At 46.9% G+C, this 12,500-nt stretch overlaps 1 protein-coding gene across 1 annotated transcript in view; it reads left to right on the top strand.

Annotated features, from left to right (window-relative positions):
- Positions 1–11,795: 11,795 nt before the first annotated feature.
- The window catches only part of xkr7b (XK, Kell blood group complex subunit-related family, member 7b), a 62,926-nt gene continuing 62,221 nt past the window's right edge, over positions 11,796–12,500 (top strand). The window contains exon 1 of the mRNA XM_030366413.1: positions 11,796–12,454. Coding sequence (XP_030222273.1) covers positions 11,856–12,454 — 599 coding nt within the window. The 5' untranslated portion in view covers positions 11,796–11,855. The remainder of the gene's footprint in view (positions 12,455–12,500) is intronic.

Below are 12,500 nucleotides of genomic sequence, written 5' to 3'. Positions count from 1 at the left end.
TTTGGAGAAATAAACAGAATACAAGAAGAGGAGGAGAGTGACATAGACTGACGGAAAGAAATGAATTCCACCCCACAGGGGAGAGAGAGAGAGAGAGAGAGAGAGAGAGAGAGAGAGAGAGAGAGAGAGAGAGAGAGAGAGAGAGAGAGAGAGAGAGAGAGAGAGAGAGAGAGAGAGGGGTTTTCCCAGTCTTGTTTTATTGGCCACATGTGGTTGAGATGTCAAATCAGTCCATGAAACACACAACACACACACACACACACAGACACACACACACACACACACACACACACACACACACACACACACACACACACACACACACACACACACACACACACACACACACACACACACACACACACAGATATATATATATTTATATATACTGTATATATATCTAAACATGCAAATACACACGCATACACATACACACACACATATATTTATATATATATATGTGAGTGTGGGTGTGTGTTTTTGTGTGTATATAAATATATACACACACAAGCACACACGCATGCATACACATGAACACACACAGGGCCGTGCTGGACTATATGATGTCATTAGAAGGGGTTTCTCCCTCTCCAAGCCTGTACCACTTCCTGTTTCCTGTCCGTACAGGAAGTAGCTATGTGCTCACTTCCTGTTGAGGAGCTTGATGGAAGTGGTCAAGCAGAGCTCTAATCTGTTTCTCGTTACTTGATTAAAGTTCTCGACCTCATGCAGTCAGAATGAGGTTCTGATTAATTTAGTTTACAAGCTAATGATCTTAACGAGCAAATTATCTTAACGAGCTTCACTTGCAGCCAATTAACCTGTTGGCGCAGACGTGTTTCCTCCAGGGATCACCTGAAGCTGACCTGCAGCAGGACCTTAACCGTGTCAGTCAGTCAGTCAGTCAGTCAGTCGGTCAGCCAGTCTGCCAGTCAGTCAGCCAGCCTGTCAGTTAGTTATTAGTTAGTAAGCAAATTATCCTGTGTATAACCATGTAAAGGTTATAAGTCCACATATGAAATGCATATTGAAATACATATAGATCTATACTTCAAACAGATCGTTGGAATAAAGTGTTGAAACACGAGAGACGTGTGGACCGTCTTTATTTAAACGGTCCCAGGCCGCTGCTGGATGTTTTGCTGTTTCTTCATTCTGCAATCGGACCGTTCCATGAAATCTGTTTTTAGACAAGAGACGCGGTACTGTACTTTACACTGACGATACCCCCTCTTCACTGGTTGTGTGTGTGTGTGTGTGTGTGTGTGTGTGTGTGTGTGTGTGTGTGTGTGTGTGTGTGTGTGTGTGTGTGTGTGTGTGTGTGTGTGTGTGTGTGTGTGTGTGTGTGTGTGTGTGTGTGTGGTTAACCAGTCAGGGTCACTTGAACAAAATAAAACAAAGTAGAGAGAAAGTATCTTACAGAACTTAGTTGAACCACTACATTATAAATGTACAAACACACACACAAATGTATGTGAGAACCTCACATTGTGCAGATGACATCATCCCAACTTACCTGTTTCCTGTGTGTGCTTGAAGGTGCTTGTGTGTGTGTGTGTGTGTGTGTGTGTGTGTGTGTGTGTGTGTGTGTGTGTGTGTGTGTGTGTGTGTGTGTGTGTGTGTGTGTGTGTGTGTGTGTGTGTGTGTGTGTGTGTGTGTGTGTGTCTGTGTGTGTGTGTGTGTGCGTGTGTGCGTGTGTGTGTGTGTGTGTGTGTGTGTGTGTGTGTGTGTGTGTGTGTGCGTGTGTGTGTGTGTGCGTGTGGGGAGTGGGTGGTACTTTAGGAACACAAAGCTCAGAGGAAAACAGGAAGTATATAAAGACAGACTGGGAGGCTGTTGGGACGTTAATGGGTTTTGTCTTCTGCAAGACATCACATCTCTACACACAATACAAACACACACACCTCTAACACACGTCTCTACACACAACACAAACACACACCTCTACACACAACTCTAATATACATCTTTACACACAACACTAACACACAATATAATAATTGAGTTTTTCTTTGTACATTTTGTTTTTGTGGACCAGGTGTGGTCTGTTCTCTGTTCTCTGTTCTCCGTTCTGTGTTCTGTGTTCTGTGTTCTGTTTTCTGTGTTCTGTGTTCTGTGTTCTCTGTTCTGTGTTCTCTGTTCTCTGTTCTCTGTTCTGTGTTCTGTGTTCTGTGTTCTGTGTTCTCTGTTCTGTGTTCTGTGTTCTGTGTTCTGTGTTCTGTGTTCTCTGTTCTGTGTTCTGTGTTCTGTGTTCTGTGTTCTGTGTTCTGTGTTCTGTGTTCTGTGTTCTGCGTTCTCTGTTCTGTGTTCTGTGTTCTGTGTTCTGTGTTCTCTGTTCTGTGTTCTGTGTTCTGTGTTCTGTGTTCTGTGTTCTCTGTTCTGTGTTCTGTGTTCTGTGTCCTGTGTTCTGTGTTCTCTGTTCTGTGTTCTGTGTTCTGTGTTCTGTGTTCTGCGTTCTCTGTTCTGTGTTCTGTGTTCTGTGTTCTCTGGTGGGTCAGTGAGTCAGCCCTCCTCTCCTGACTCAGCCCACGGGCGTCCAGAGGCCTGGGAACTGCAGTGTGGTTGTGAGTTTGAGTCCAGGGATGAGTGGTGTGTCAGTCAGTGTGTGGTGGAGGGTCTAGGACCGCTCTCCTGAAATTAGACCCGTCTGTCTGTCTCTCTATCTGTCTCTCTGCCTGTATGTATCTGTCAGTATCTGTCTGTCCTTCTCTGTCTCTCTGCCTGTCTGTCTATCTGTCTGTCTCTGTCTCTCTGACTTTCTCTGTGTCTGTCTGTCTGTCTGTCTGTCTGTCTGTCTGTCTGTCTGTCTGTCTGTCTGTCTGTCTGTCTGTCTGTCTGTCTGCAGCTATAAACCTTGATGAACTGTGGGTGGACCTCCAGTCTCAGTCCAGCCCTGGTACTCTGGTCCCCCACAGACCGCCCCCCCCCCCCCCCCCCCCCCCTCCTTCCTCAGTCCTCTAAGTCGATTTCAGTCCTGATGAGCCGTCTCCACACCATACAACCCTTCATTAGGTATGTTTCACGGCTGCTTAGTCCCAGGGACAGAGAGAGACAGAGATGCGGAACACTGATAAATGAAGTCCTGTATCTCGCCAGCCTGCAGTTCACCTACACCGCCACCAGATGACGTCACCTGTGATTCAGACCTTCAGTCAGATGTTCTTTAACCACGGACGATTTTACTGAGTCAGGGGAGTCCTCGAGTCAACATACTCCTTTGTTCAGTGTGTTTGTGTGTGTGTGTTTATGTGTGTTTGTGTGTGTGTGTGTGTGTGTGTGTGTGTGTGTGTGTGTGTGTGTGTGTGTGTGTGTGTGTGTGTGTGTGTGTGTGTGTGGTTGTGTGTGTGTGTGTGTGTGTGTGTGTGTGTGTGTGTGTGCGTGTGTGTGTGTGCGTGTGTGTGTGTGTGTGTGTGTGTGTGTGTGTGTGTGTGTGTGTGTGTGTGTGTGTGTGCTTGTGTGTGTGTTTACGTGTGTGTGTTTACGTGTGTGTGTTTGTGTGTGTGTGTCCAGCTGCTGGCTTACTGATAAGAGCCACCAGAACGACCTTGGAGAAAAAAAAAAGAGAGAGAGCGAGAGAGAGAAATAAGGTGAGTGTGTGAAAGAGAGAGAGAGAGAGAGAGAGAGACAGAGAGAGAGAGAGAGAGAGAGAGAGAGAGAGAGAGAGAGAGAGAGAGAGAGAGAGAGAGAGAGAGAGAGAGAGAGAGAGAGAGAGAGAGTGAAAGTTGGTTCATCTGAAGCAGGACATTTTAAACCAACAGTGACAAACAAAGGCTGTTTGTTTATTGTCACCGTGTTTTATATGTACTTCCTGTGTCCAGAGGAAGTTAGCGTGCTAGGAAGCTAACCCAGCTGCCAGTAAGCATCCTACTAAACCTGGTCTCTCTCTTCGCCAAACTGATAGAAATCACTCTTTATATTAGTTGTGAATAATAATATGGTCATCAAGTCCAGTGAGATGCGCCAAAGTGGCGGAAACATACAATTTGCACTGTTTCGTTTTTTTGTGATAAATTTGTTATTGTATTTTAGAATTTATACATAAAACAGTTGCACATCTACACAAATAAGACAACATACAACATTAAACTACACTCATTCAAGATGAAAGATGAAAAAGAAGTGAGAAGTGATTTGTACTGTTTCTATGAACGTTGTTAAATTACTTTGTGAAATAATGAATACAATAGCTTAACTACAGTTCCTCTCCATCCGTAGTAAAGCCCAACACACACCGGCGCCGAACGGCGCGCGTCAAACCAACCACCCCCATTATTTCCAACGTACAACCCCACACTGGCGGTGGCTAGACGCGCGCCAGCGCTTGGTGGCACGCCGCCCCGCCATCCTTCACGCCACTCTCCTATTCCCTAGCGGTACCGCCCCTGAAAAACATTGTTTTTTTTAAAGCTGTTTGGTACATCCCCGCTTGATACAAGGTCCTGTACAGATGGAGATTGTCGATGCACTAGATTAATAATTCCACAATGCAAGATAATGAGCAATGACAGTAAATAGAGTGGGTAAACTAAGTGCCCGACAGTACTGTTACATATTTTAAGAACATAAGTTGCCCACACATAGACCCTAGAAAGCAGGACCAAACATATGAGCTGTAAATACAATACATAGCCACAAGGGGAGCAGGACCTTACTGAAGGCTGCAATAACAGCTCCATCCACAGAGGGCAGCACCACAGACAGGTGAGGAGGCCGAGGGTAATACGTCACACCGGCTCCTCCCACTACTTCCAGGCCTTGCGGATCCATACCATAACAGACGGTTGGAGCCAGAGCAAGCCAGAATCTCTTGGCAGCCCATAGGATAGGGTTAATATAGCTTTGGTCAGCTGGGAGACGCTCGGCACGTGCAAAGACACGCTTCAACCTCCTTTTGCTTCATAGTTATCAGTTTACCATACCGAAATACTTTACCAAATAAAGTAACTGTTAAAAGCTATCCTTTGGATTTGATCACTTTCCTTGAAGAATGCTGCAATAGTACATAAAGTAAGTATGAATTAATGTGACTATCATTGTAAGCACAAACAGAGGATCATGTGCATCAGGGACATATATGTAGCGATAAAACAACTGGTATGACGTTATGGTAGCCTATACCGACTAAGTTTGTTGATCTGCTTCTTTCAAAACATATCACAACGGTGCTGCAGCGCGCCGCCTCCTATTGGTGCTAGGGGCGGCTTTTGACGTGCGTGAAATGCGCACCGCTGCGCTTCGGAGCCGGTGTGTAGCCGGCTTTGTGCTGCAGGGCCGTTGAGATTATGTTTTGAAAGCAGCAGATCAACCAACATGGTTGGTAGGATGCCATAACGTCATACCAGTTGTTTTCTGACTACATATATGGGCCTGATGACCATAATCCTCTGTTTGTGCTAACAATGATTTGCTTTAATTCATAGTCACTTTTGTGTACTGTCGGGCACTTTGTTTACGGTTTAGTCACTTTATTCATTGCTAATTCTTTTTGCATTGTGGAATTGTTCATCTACTGCACCAACAATCATGCCTGGTGGTACCAGACTCTCGTACTTCATTTCATTTGCACAGAGAGTCTGGACCAACTCAACTGACAAACGTTAACTCACTTGAAGGCGGGTGTCTGTTGAAGTTTAAAACTATTGGATCTGCCCAGTGCCACTCTGGATCTGCCATAACCAATCGCTAACGTTTGGCCGGGAATCACGTTGCGCGCAGGCTGTAAACAAACAAAAACGCCGTGCATGAAGATGTCCGTCAACGAGAGCTGACTTTAAAGGGGACATATTATACCAGCAGGTGTGAGTGTGATTAGCCTTACAAGCCGTTTCGAAAATCAGCCCCATATGACATCACGAGTGGGCGTGCCCTCCTAGATCTGTGCTGGATAGATCAGTCTACCAGCCTACCCAGTTGACTGAAGTAAACGTTACTCATCTATCCAGCACAGATCTAGGAGGACACGCCCACTCGTGATGTCATATGGGGCTGATTTTCGAAACGGCTTGTAAGGCTAATCACACTCACACCTGGTGGTATAATATGTCCCCTTTAACGTCATTGTTCTCAGCCACTCCACTCTCTCTGTTCGCTGATTGGATGCAGAAAATTTGGACGGAGGAAACCCACTAACAAACCGCAGACCCAGACGTAGTAGGCTACTCCGCGGAGCCAGGCTACCATTGCCAACAATCTCCATAGGTACAGGACCTTGTATCAAGCCGGGATGTACAAAACTTGTTTAATGAAGCGCTTTTTCAGGGGCGGCGAGGCTATGCCTTAGGACAGGGGGTGTAGGATCGCGGGTCGGCGCGCCGCCGAGAGCTGGCGCGTGTCTATCAGCCGCCAGTGTGGGGTTGTACGTCGGAAATAACGGCGGCGGGTGTTTTGACGCGCACCGTTCGCCGCCGGTGTGTTTTGGGCTTAATAACTGCGGTGCTATGGGGATGTAATGACTGCCACGCGCCGCTAGATGGCGGTGTACCGACAAAAAACGCGTTCATAATGCAGTCAATTCAATTGAACCAATGCCTATCAGAAGTTCATAATATTATTTAAGAAATGGAACAGAAAGACAGAAAACGGTATTTATTGTAAAAAACAATTCATGAAATATGAATAGAAATAAACCTTTAGCCCAGCTGATTTTGTCTATAATATTGTAACTCTCTCCCTTTCAATCGATACTAAAGATGTGTATTGACATGTAACGTTTACTTTGCCAAAGCAGTTACAATGTTTAACAAAGGAAATAACAATGAAACCTCACAAAATATAAATGTTTAAATTCTCTCTAGATCTCAGGTGAGAAATTAAGAGGAGAGCCAGCTCACCCGTAAACCAATGGGGGTCATATTAAGCAAATGGTTCACCCAAACACACACACGCACAGACGCACACACTGACACACACACACACACCCACGCGCACACACACACACGCACACACACACGCACGCACGCACGCACGCACGCACGCACACACACACACACACACACACACACACACACACACACACACACACACACACACACACACACACACACACACAGATAGACAGACACACAAACGTAGACACGCACACACACACACATTTGCATACACACACTGAAACACACACGCATTCGCACGCATGAACATGCACGCACAAAAAAAACACACACACACACACACACACACAGACACACTCACACCCACACTCCAAGCGAGCACAAAACAGCAAGCTGAGCTTATTTGAATGTTTTCACCTCTGCATTTGCTGCTGATAAAGCTGATTCCACGATACAGACAATATATATATTTATATTCCTTCATTTGAAATATGATCATAAATCTTCATGTGGTATCCAAGGTAACCTGACCATTATGGAGCTTTTACACTTTATTCTGACCAATCAGGATCCAACATAGCTCTACTTAACTGCTACGAGGAACAGTATTTTTACTTTACCTACCCAATACTTATTGTACGATGATAACTACGATCAGGGGCAGTTCTACGGGGGGGGGGGGGTTGGTGGGGGGTTGGTGCCCCCGTAAAACTGAGCTTGAACCCCCCAGTGGCCCCCCCTCCAAACGTTTATTCTTTATTTTTACCTGCGTCCGGGCGGGGGGTCGATTGCTTGCGATGGTGTGGCACTGACGCACAAGGTGGAACTTGAGATTTATAATATATATCATACTGACTTTATTGCTGTTGGTGCTGTATGATACTGACTGGTTTGATGTCAGTGAAGGAAACCCAAAATGTTCTAATATTGACAATTGCTTTAAGCAATGAAACATTTAAAATGTATAAAACTGACAATTGCTGTAACTGAAGGAAACACTTAATACTAAGCTACTGAAATAAATGCTGCAACGGGAAAAAAGCCAATTATTATATATTGTGTTTTTGAATGCCGTTACTTAGTTCTAAACTAAATATTTTGCGTCCCGGGTTCAATGTACCCCTCCAGCAAAGCAAATGGCCCCAGTCTGGCCCCCCAAGCCCCCAGGAACAGTGCATTCTTCCTCTATCCACCATTGCTCAGCGGCCAAGCCTGGTATTGCAGCTGTTTAAGCGGGCTGTGGACGGGTCCCTCGATTCAAGGGGCCCAGAAGTAGATATCTCCGTTCACTCCAATACAAGTGGGGAACAGGAATGTGTCTCCGCAAAAAATGTCTGGATACCAATCAAAGGCTCATAATTATCTTTATGCCATGAACTAAAAACATGTACGTTTTCTCTTTTCGAAACGCCACCTCAAGGGTTTTATTAGCCGTTTTATGTTATTATTTGTCTGCTGGAGAAGGAGGGGTGGGCGGCTGAAAGGAGTCGTAGTGAAACAAATGTTGTTTCGGCCCGGCATTCGAGAGGGCCTAGTGCACGGCTCAGTTAACTTCGTTCGATGGTTTTTAGTCACTGTGGTGACTTTTTATCACTAAAAGTGTTTTAGTGATAAAGGGATTTTTTAGACTGGTTCAACTGCTGCTCAATGACTCTCTCGTTCCTCTGCTTGCGACCATTGCGATCCACCATGTATTGATCCATTTATTCAAAAGATGCAAAGACAAAGAACGGGTGCATTACGGTATCATTTTCATGATATTGTTAATAGCCTAATCAACATTTCAGTTGCGTTAGTATTTAATTTTTCATTTGTTTGTTTAACTGTTTGACAGTTAACAATGTTGGTGTGTTACTTATGTGGGTAGGCTACTCCAATCTGGTTGCTGATCGATATGTAACCATTTATTTGATTATAAATTATTGATTGCAGTTTTTATAAATAGTTGGAAGGAATCAGTTTCTTGAGCAATAACATTGAACTGTATTTTTTTCTAGGCCTACATACATTTACTATGTTGTTGAAGATGTTATATGGAGCAATCTTTCATATTTATGAAGTAAACTTACACTTCCATGGTCGGTAATCAATTCGACTGCGATTGTTCAGACCTCTCGCTTATGATGCTACAATGCTAACAATGCTAGAAAACAAAGAATATTTCTGCATCAGGTACGACATGAACTAGGGCGTGGCTAGGCTCCCATGATGCGGAGGCAAATCTCTCCTTGACGTTGCTCTGCGACATTGAGCAGTTTTCATAGGAATGAATGGGCGCCATTTTGGAATCCGCTGTCCATTCTATAATATGTCCATGCTGGCCCCCCCATGAAAATGGTTCTAGAACCGCCCCTGACTACGATGTTACCTCCAATACTTATGTTGATGATGTTTACTAAAATGCTCAGTATACGATTTTTATTATGATGTACAATGATTATTATACAATGTTTACTACCATGTTCACTAACATTTGTACTACAATGATTATAATACAAAGTTTGCCAACATGCTTATTATACGATGTTTACGATGATTATTACGATGTTTACTACAATGCTTACTACAGTGTTAACTCTAATGCTAGAGAAGTAGACCTATTTAGACAACTAGACTTATTGTTCTGTTCACATGAACTAACTCTCTTGGTGCTGCTGTATCTCTTCCAAGCTATCGCTCTGTTTCACTTTAATTAACTCACCCTCTCTCCCTCTTCTCTCTTCCGCTATCTCTCTTTCCCGCTCTCTCTCTCTCTGTCCCTCTCTCATCCGTCATTCTCTCTCTCTCTCTCTCTCTCTCTCTCTCTCTCTCTCTCTCTCTCTCTCTCTCTCTCTCTCTCTCTCTCTCTCTCTCTCTTTCTCTCCCTCATCCATCTCTCCTCCCCCTCTCTCTCTCTCCCCCTCTTTCTCTCTCTCTTTCTCTCTCTCTCTCTCTCTCTCTCCCCCCCCCCTCTCTTCTCTCTCTCGCTCTCTCTCTCTCTCTCTCTCTCTCTCTCTCTCTCTCTCTCTCTCTCTCTCTCTCTCTCTCTCTCTCTCTCTCTCTCTCTCTCTCTCTCTCTCTCCCCCCTCTCTCTCTCTCTCTCTCTCTCTCTTTCTCTCTCTCTCTCTCTCTCTCTCTCTCTCCCCCCCCTCTCTTCTCTCTCTCGCTCTCTCTCTTCTCTCTCTCTCTCTCTCTCTCTCTCTCTCTCTCTCTCTCTCTCTCTCTCTCTCTCTCTCTCTCTCTCTCTCTCTCTCTCTCTCCCCCCCCTCTCTCTCTCTCCCCGCCCCCCCCCTCTCTCTCTTTAGGACAGTCAGGAAGTCTTAATGGTTCTGTTTCCATTTTTGGAGGCTGAGATTAGAACGTGTGATTCATCCTCCTGTGAATAATGGAGGAGCTGGAGATGAAGGAGGCCTACAGCTCGTTAAGGAGGTCTACACACCTCGTTAACACCCTCACCAGAGGTCTCACCCCTTTCCTGGGCTGCTCGGCCTGGTCCAGCTTCGAGGATCCTTCTACAGCCTGGTTTTAAGCTGGTTCTATGTTGGTTGTAGGCAGGCTCTTTTAAGGGCGGTTCTAGATTAGTTCTAGGTTGGTTCTAGCATGGTTCTAGGTTGTTTCTAGGCTGGTTCTGTAGACTGGTTCTGTTGGCTGTATGTTCCACTTACATGTGTTTCAAATGCTTCAGAGCTTGTCCAGACAAACACACACACACTTACACACACACAGACTAATGATAGGGTGACTAATTACTGCTTTCCAACTAAACGTTTTAATTTAGTTGAACCACCCTTTAAATATACAACACTATCTATCTTCCTTTTACTCTGTCTGTCTGTCTGTCTGTCTGTCTGTCTGTCTGTCTGTCTGTCTGTCTGTCTGTCTCTCTCTCTCTCTCTCTCTCTCTCTCTCTCTCTCTCTCTCTCTCTCTCTCTCTCTCTCTCTCTCTCTCTCTCTCTCTCTCCCTCTCTCTCTCTCTCTCTCTCTGCACACTCACAGGAAGTAATAGACTCACAGGAAGTAAGAGACACTCTCACAGGAAGTGAGAGACACGCTCACAGGAATTGAGGGACAGGCTCACAGGAAGTGAGAGACTCACAGGAATTAAGAGACACTCACAGGAAGTGAGAGACTCAAAGGAAGTGAGAGACTTACAGAAAGTAAGGGACATTCTCACAGGAAGTAAGAGACACACTCACAGGAATTGAGAGTGTGTGTATGCGTGTGTGTGCACATGTATGTGTGTGTACTTGTGTGTGCACGTGTGTATCTGTGTGTGTGCACGTGTGCGCCCGTGGGTATGTTGTTGTGGGTGTGTGCTTGTTTGTGTGAATGGGTACATCGTTCACCTCACCACAAGTTCTAACATTAAGGAGGCGACCCGCCTCCTTAATGTGACGTGTTAAATTAACACGTCTGTCCTCTTATTGGTTGGTTTCCCTCTGGTTGAAACCCAACAATAGAGATGAAGGACCACGTTTCTCCCGCCTCTGAGCCAGGTGCAATTCCTTGCCTCTCTGGATGAGCAAGGCAGGGCACTAAGCAAGCGGGAACTCTTGATCTGTAGACACGCCCCCCGCTGTAATGAGCTTCATTAATTGATCCGTCATGGCGACGCAGCCTCGCGCTCGCGATCTGAACAAACGCACGTCGTTTACAACATTAGCCCACGTGACACGTTAACGCCTCGTCCTGCGTGCCGCGTGTCACGGCGGCAACGCGGCAACGCGCCGCGCGAAGCGACGACGGCTCTCATTAATTGGCGGATGATGAGGCTAGTTATGATGTCATCCTTCTCTCTCTCATTGCGCCCCGGAGTCGCTCTACCACCACGCTCCAGACTGATAGAGCGCCCCCACCCTCTCTCTCTCTCTCTCTCTCTCTCTCTCTCTCTCTCTCTCTCTCTCTCTCTCTCTCTCTCTCTCTCTCTCTCTCTCTCTCCCTCTCCCTCTCCCTCTCCCTCTCCCTCTCCCTCCTCCTCCTCCTCCTCCTCCTTTCCTCCTCCTCCTCCTCCTCCTCTCTCTTGTCTCTCTCGCTCCCGCTATAACCAACATGGCCGCTAAATCGGACGGAGGTTCCTCGGCCGCGGTGTGTGTGGAGGAGGACCCCCCGGACAGGGACCCCCCGGCCCGGGGTCTAGGTCCGAACCGGGGTGCGGGTCCGGGCGGGACCCCCTACTCGCTGCTTGACTGCTGCTGGGTGCTGGGCGCCCTGCTGGTCTTCTTCTCAGACGGCGCCACGGACCTGTGGCTGGCCGCGGACTACTACCTGCGGGGGAACCGCTGGTGGTTCGGCCTGACGCTGGTGTTCGTGGTGGTCCCCTCAGCCGTGGTCCAGGTGCTCAGCTTCCGCTGGTTCGTCTACGACTACTCGGACTTCAGCCGCGCTGCCGTCGCCTCTGACGGAGCGGCGGTGGGATGCGGCACGGGCGACGCCGCGTTGACGGGAGGCGACGGCAGCTTCAGCACCAAGGGCGACGCCGAGGCGCGCGACGCGAGCGCAGCGGCGACGGGGAACGCGGCGTTCGGTACCACGACGTGCGTGTCGTCCGGTCAGCCTGCCGCGGTGCGCGGGTCGCGGCGGAGCTGCATCGTCTGCATGTGGGTCTTCCAGACCGTCCTGCACGTCATGCAGCTCGGCCAAGTGTGGAGGTAGGAGCCGGTGTGTGGAGGGTGGTGGTGGTGATGGTGGAGGTGG

Source organism: Gadus morhua, chromosome 1 (assembly GCF_902167405.1).
Source record: "Gadus morhua chromosome 1, gadMor3.0, whole genome shotgun sequence".
Lineage (NCBI taxonomy): Eukaryota > Metazoa > Chordata > Actinopteri > Gadiformes > Gadidae > Gadus > Gadus morhua.
This window is presented reverse-complemented; position numbering and strand designations above follow the sequence as displayed.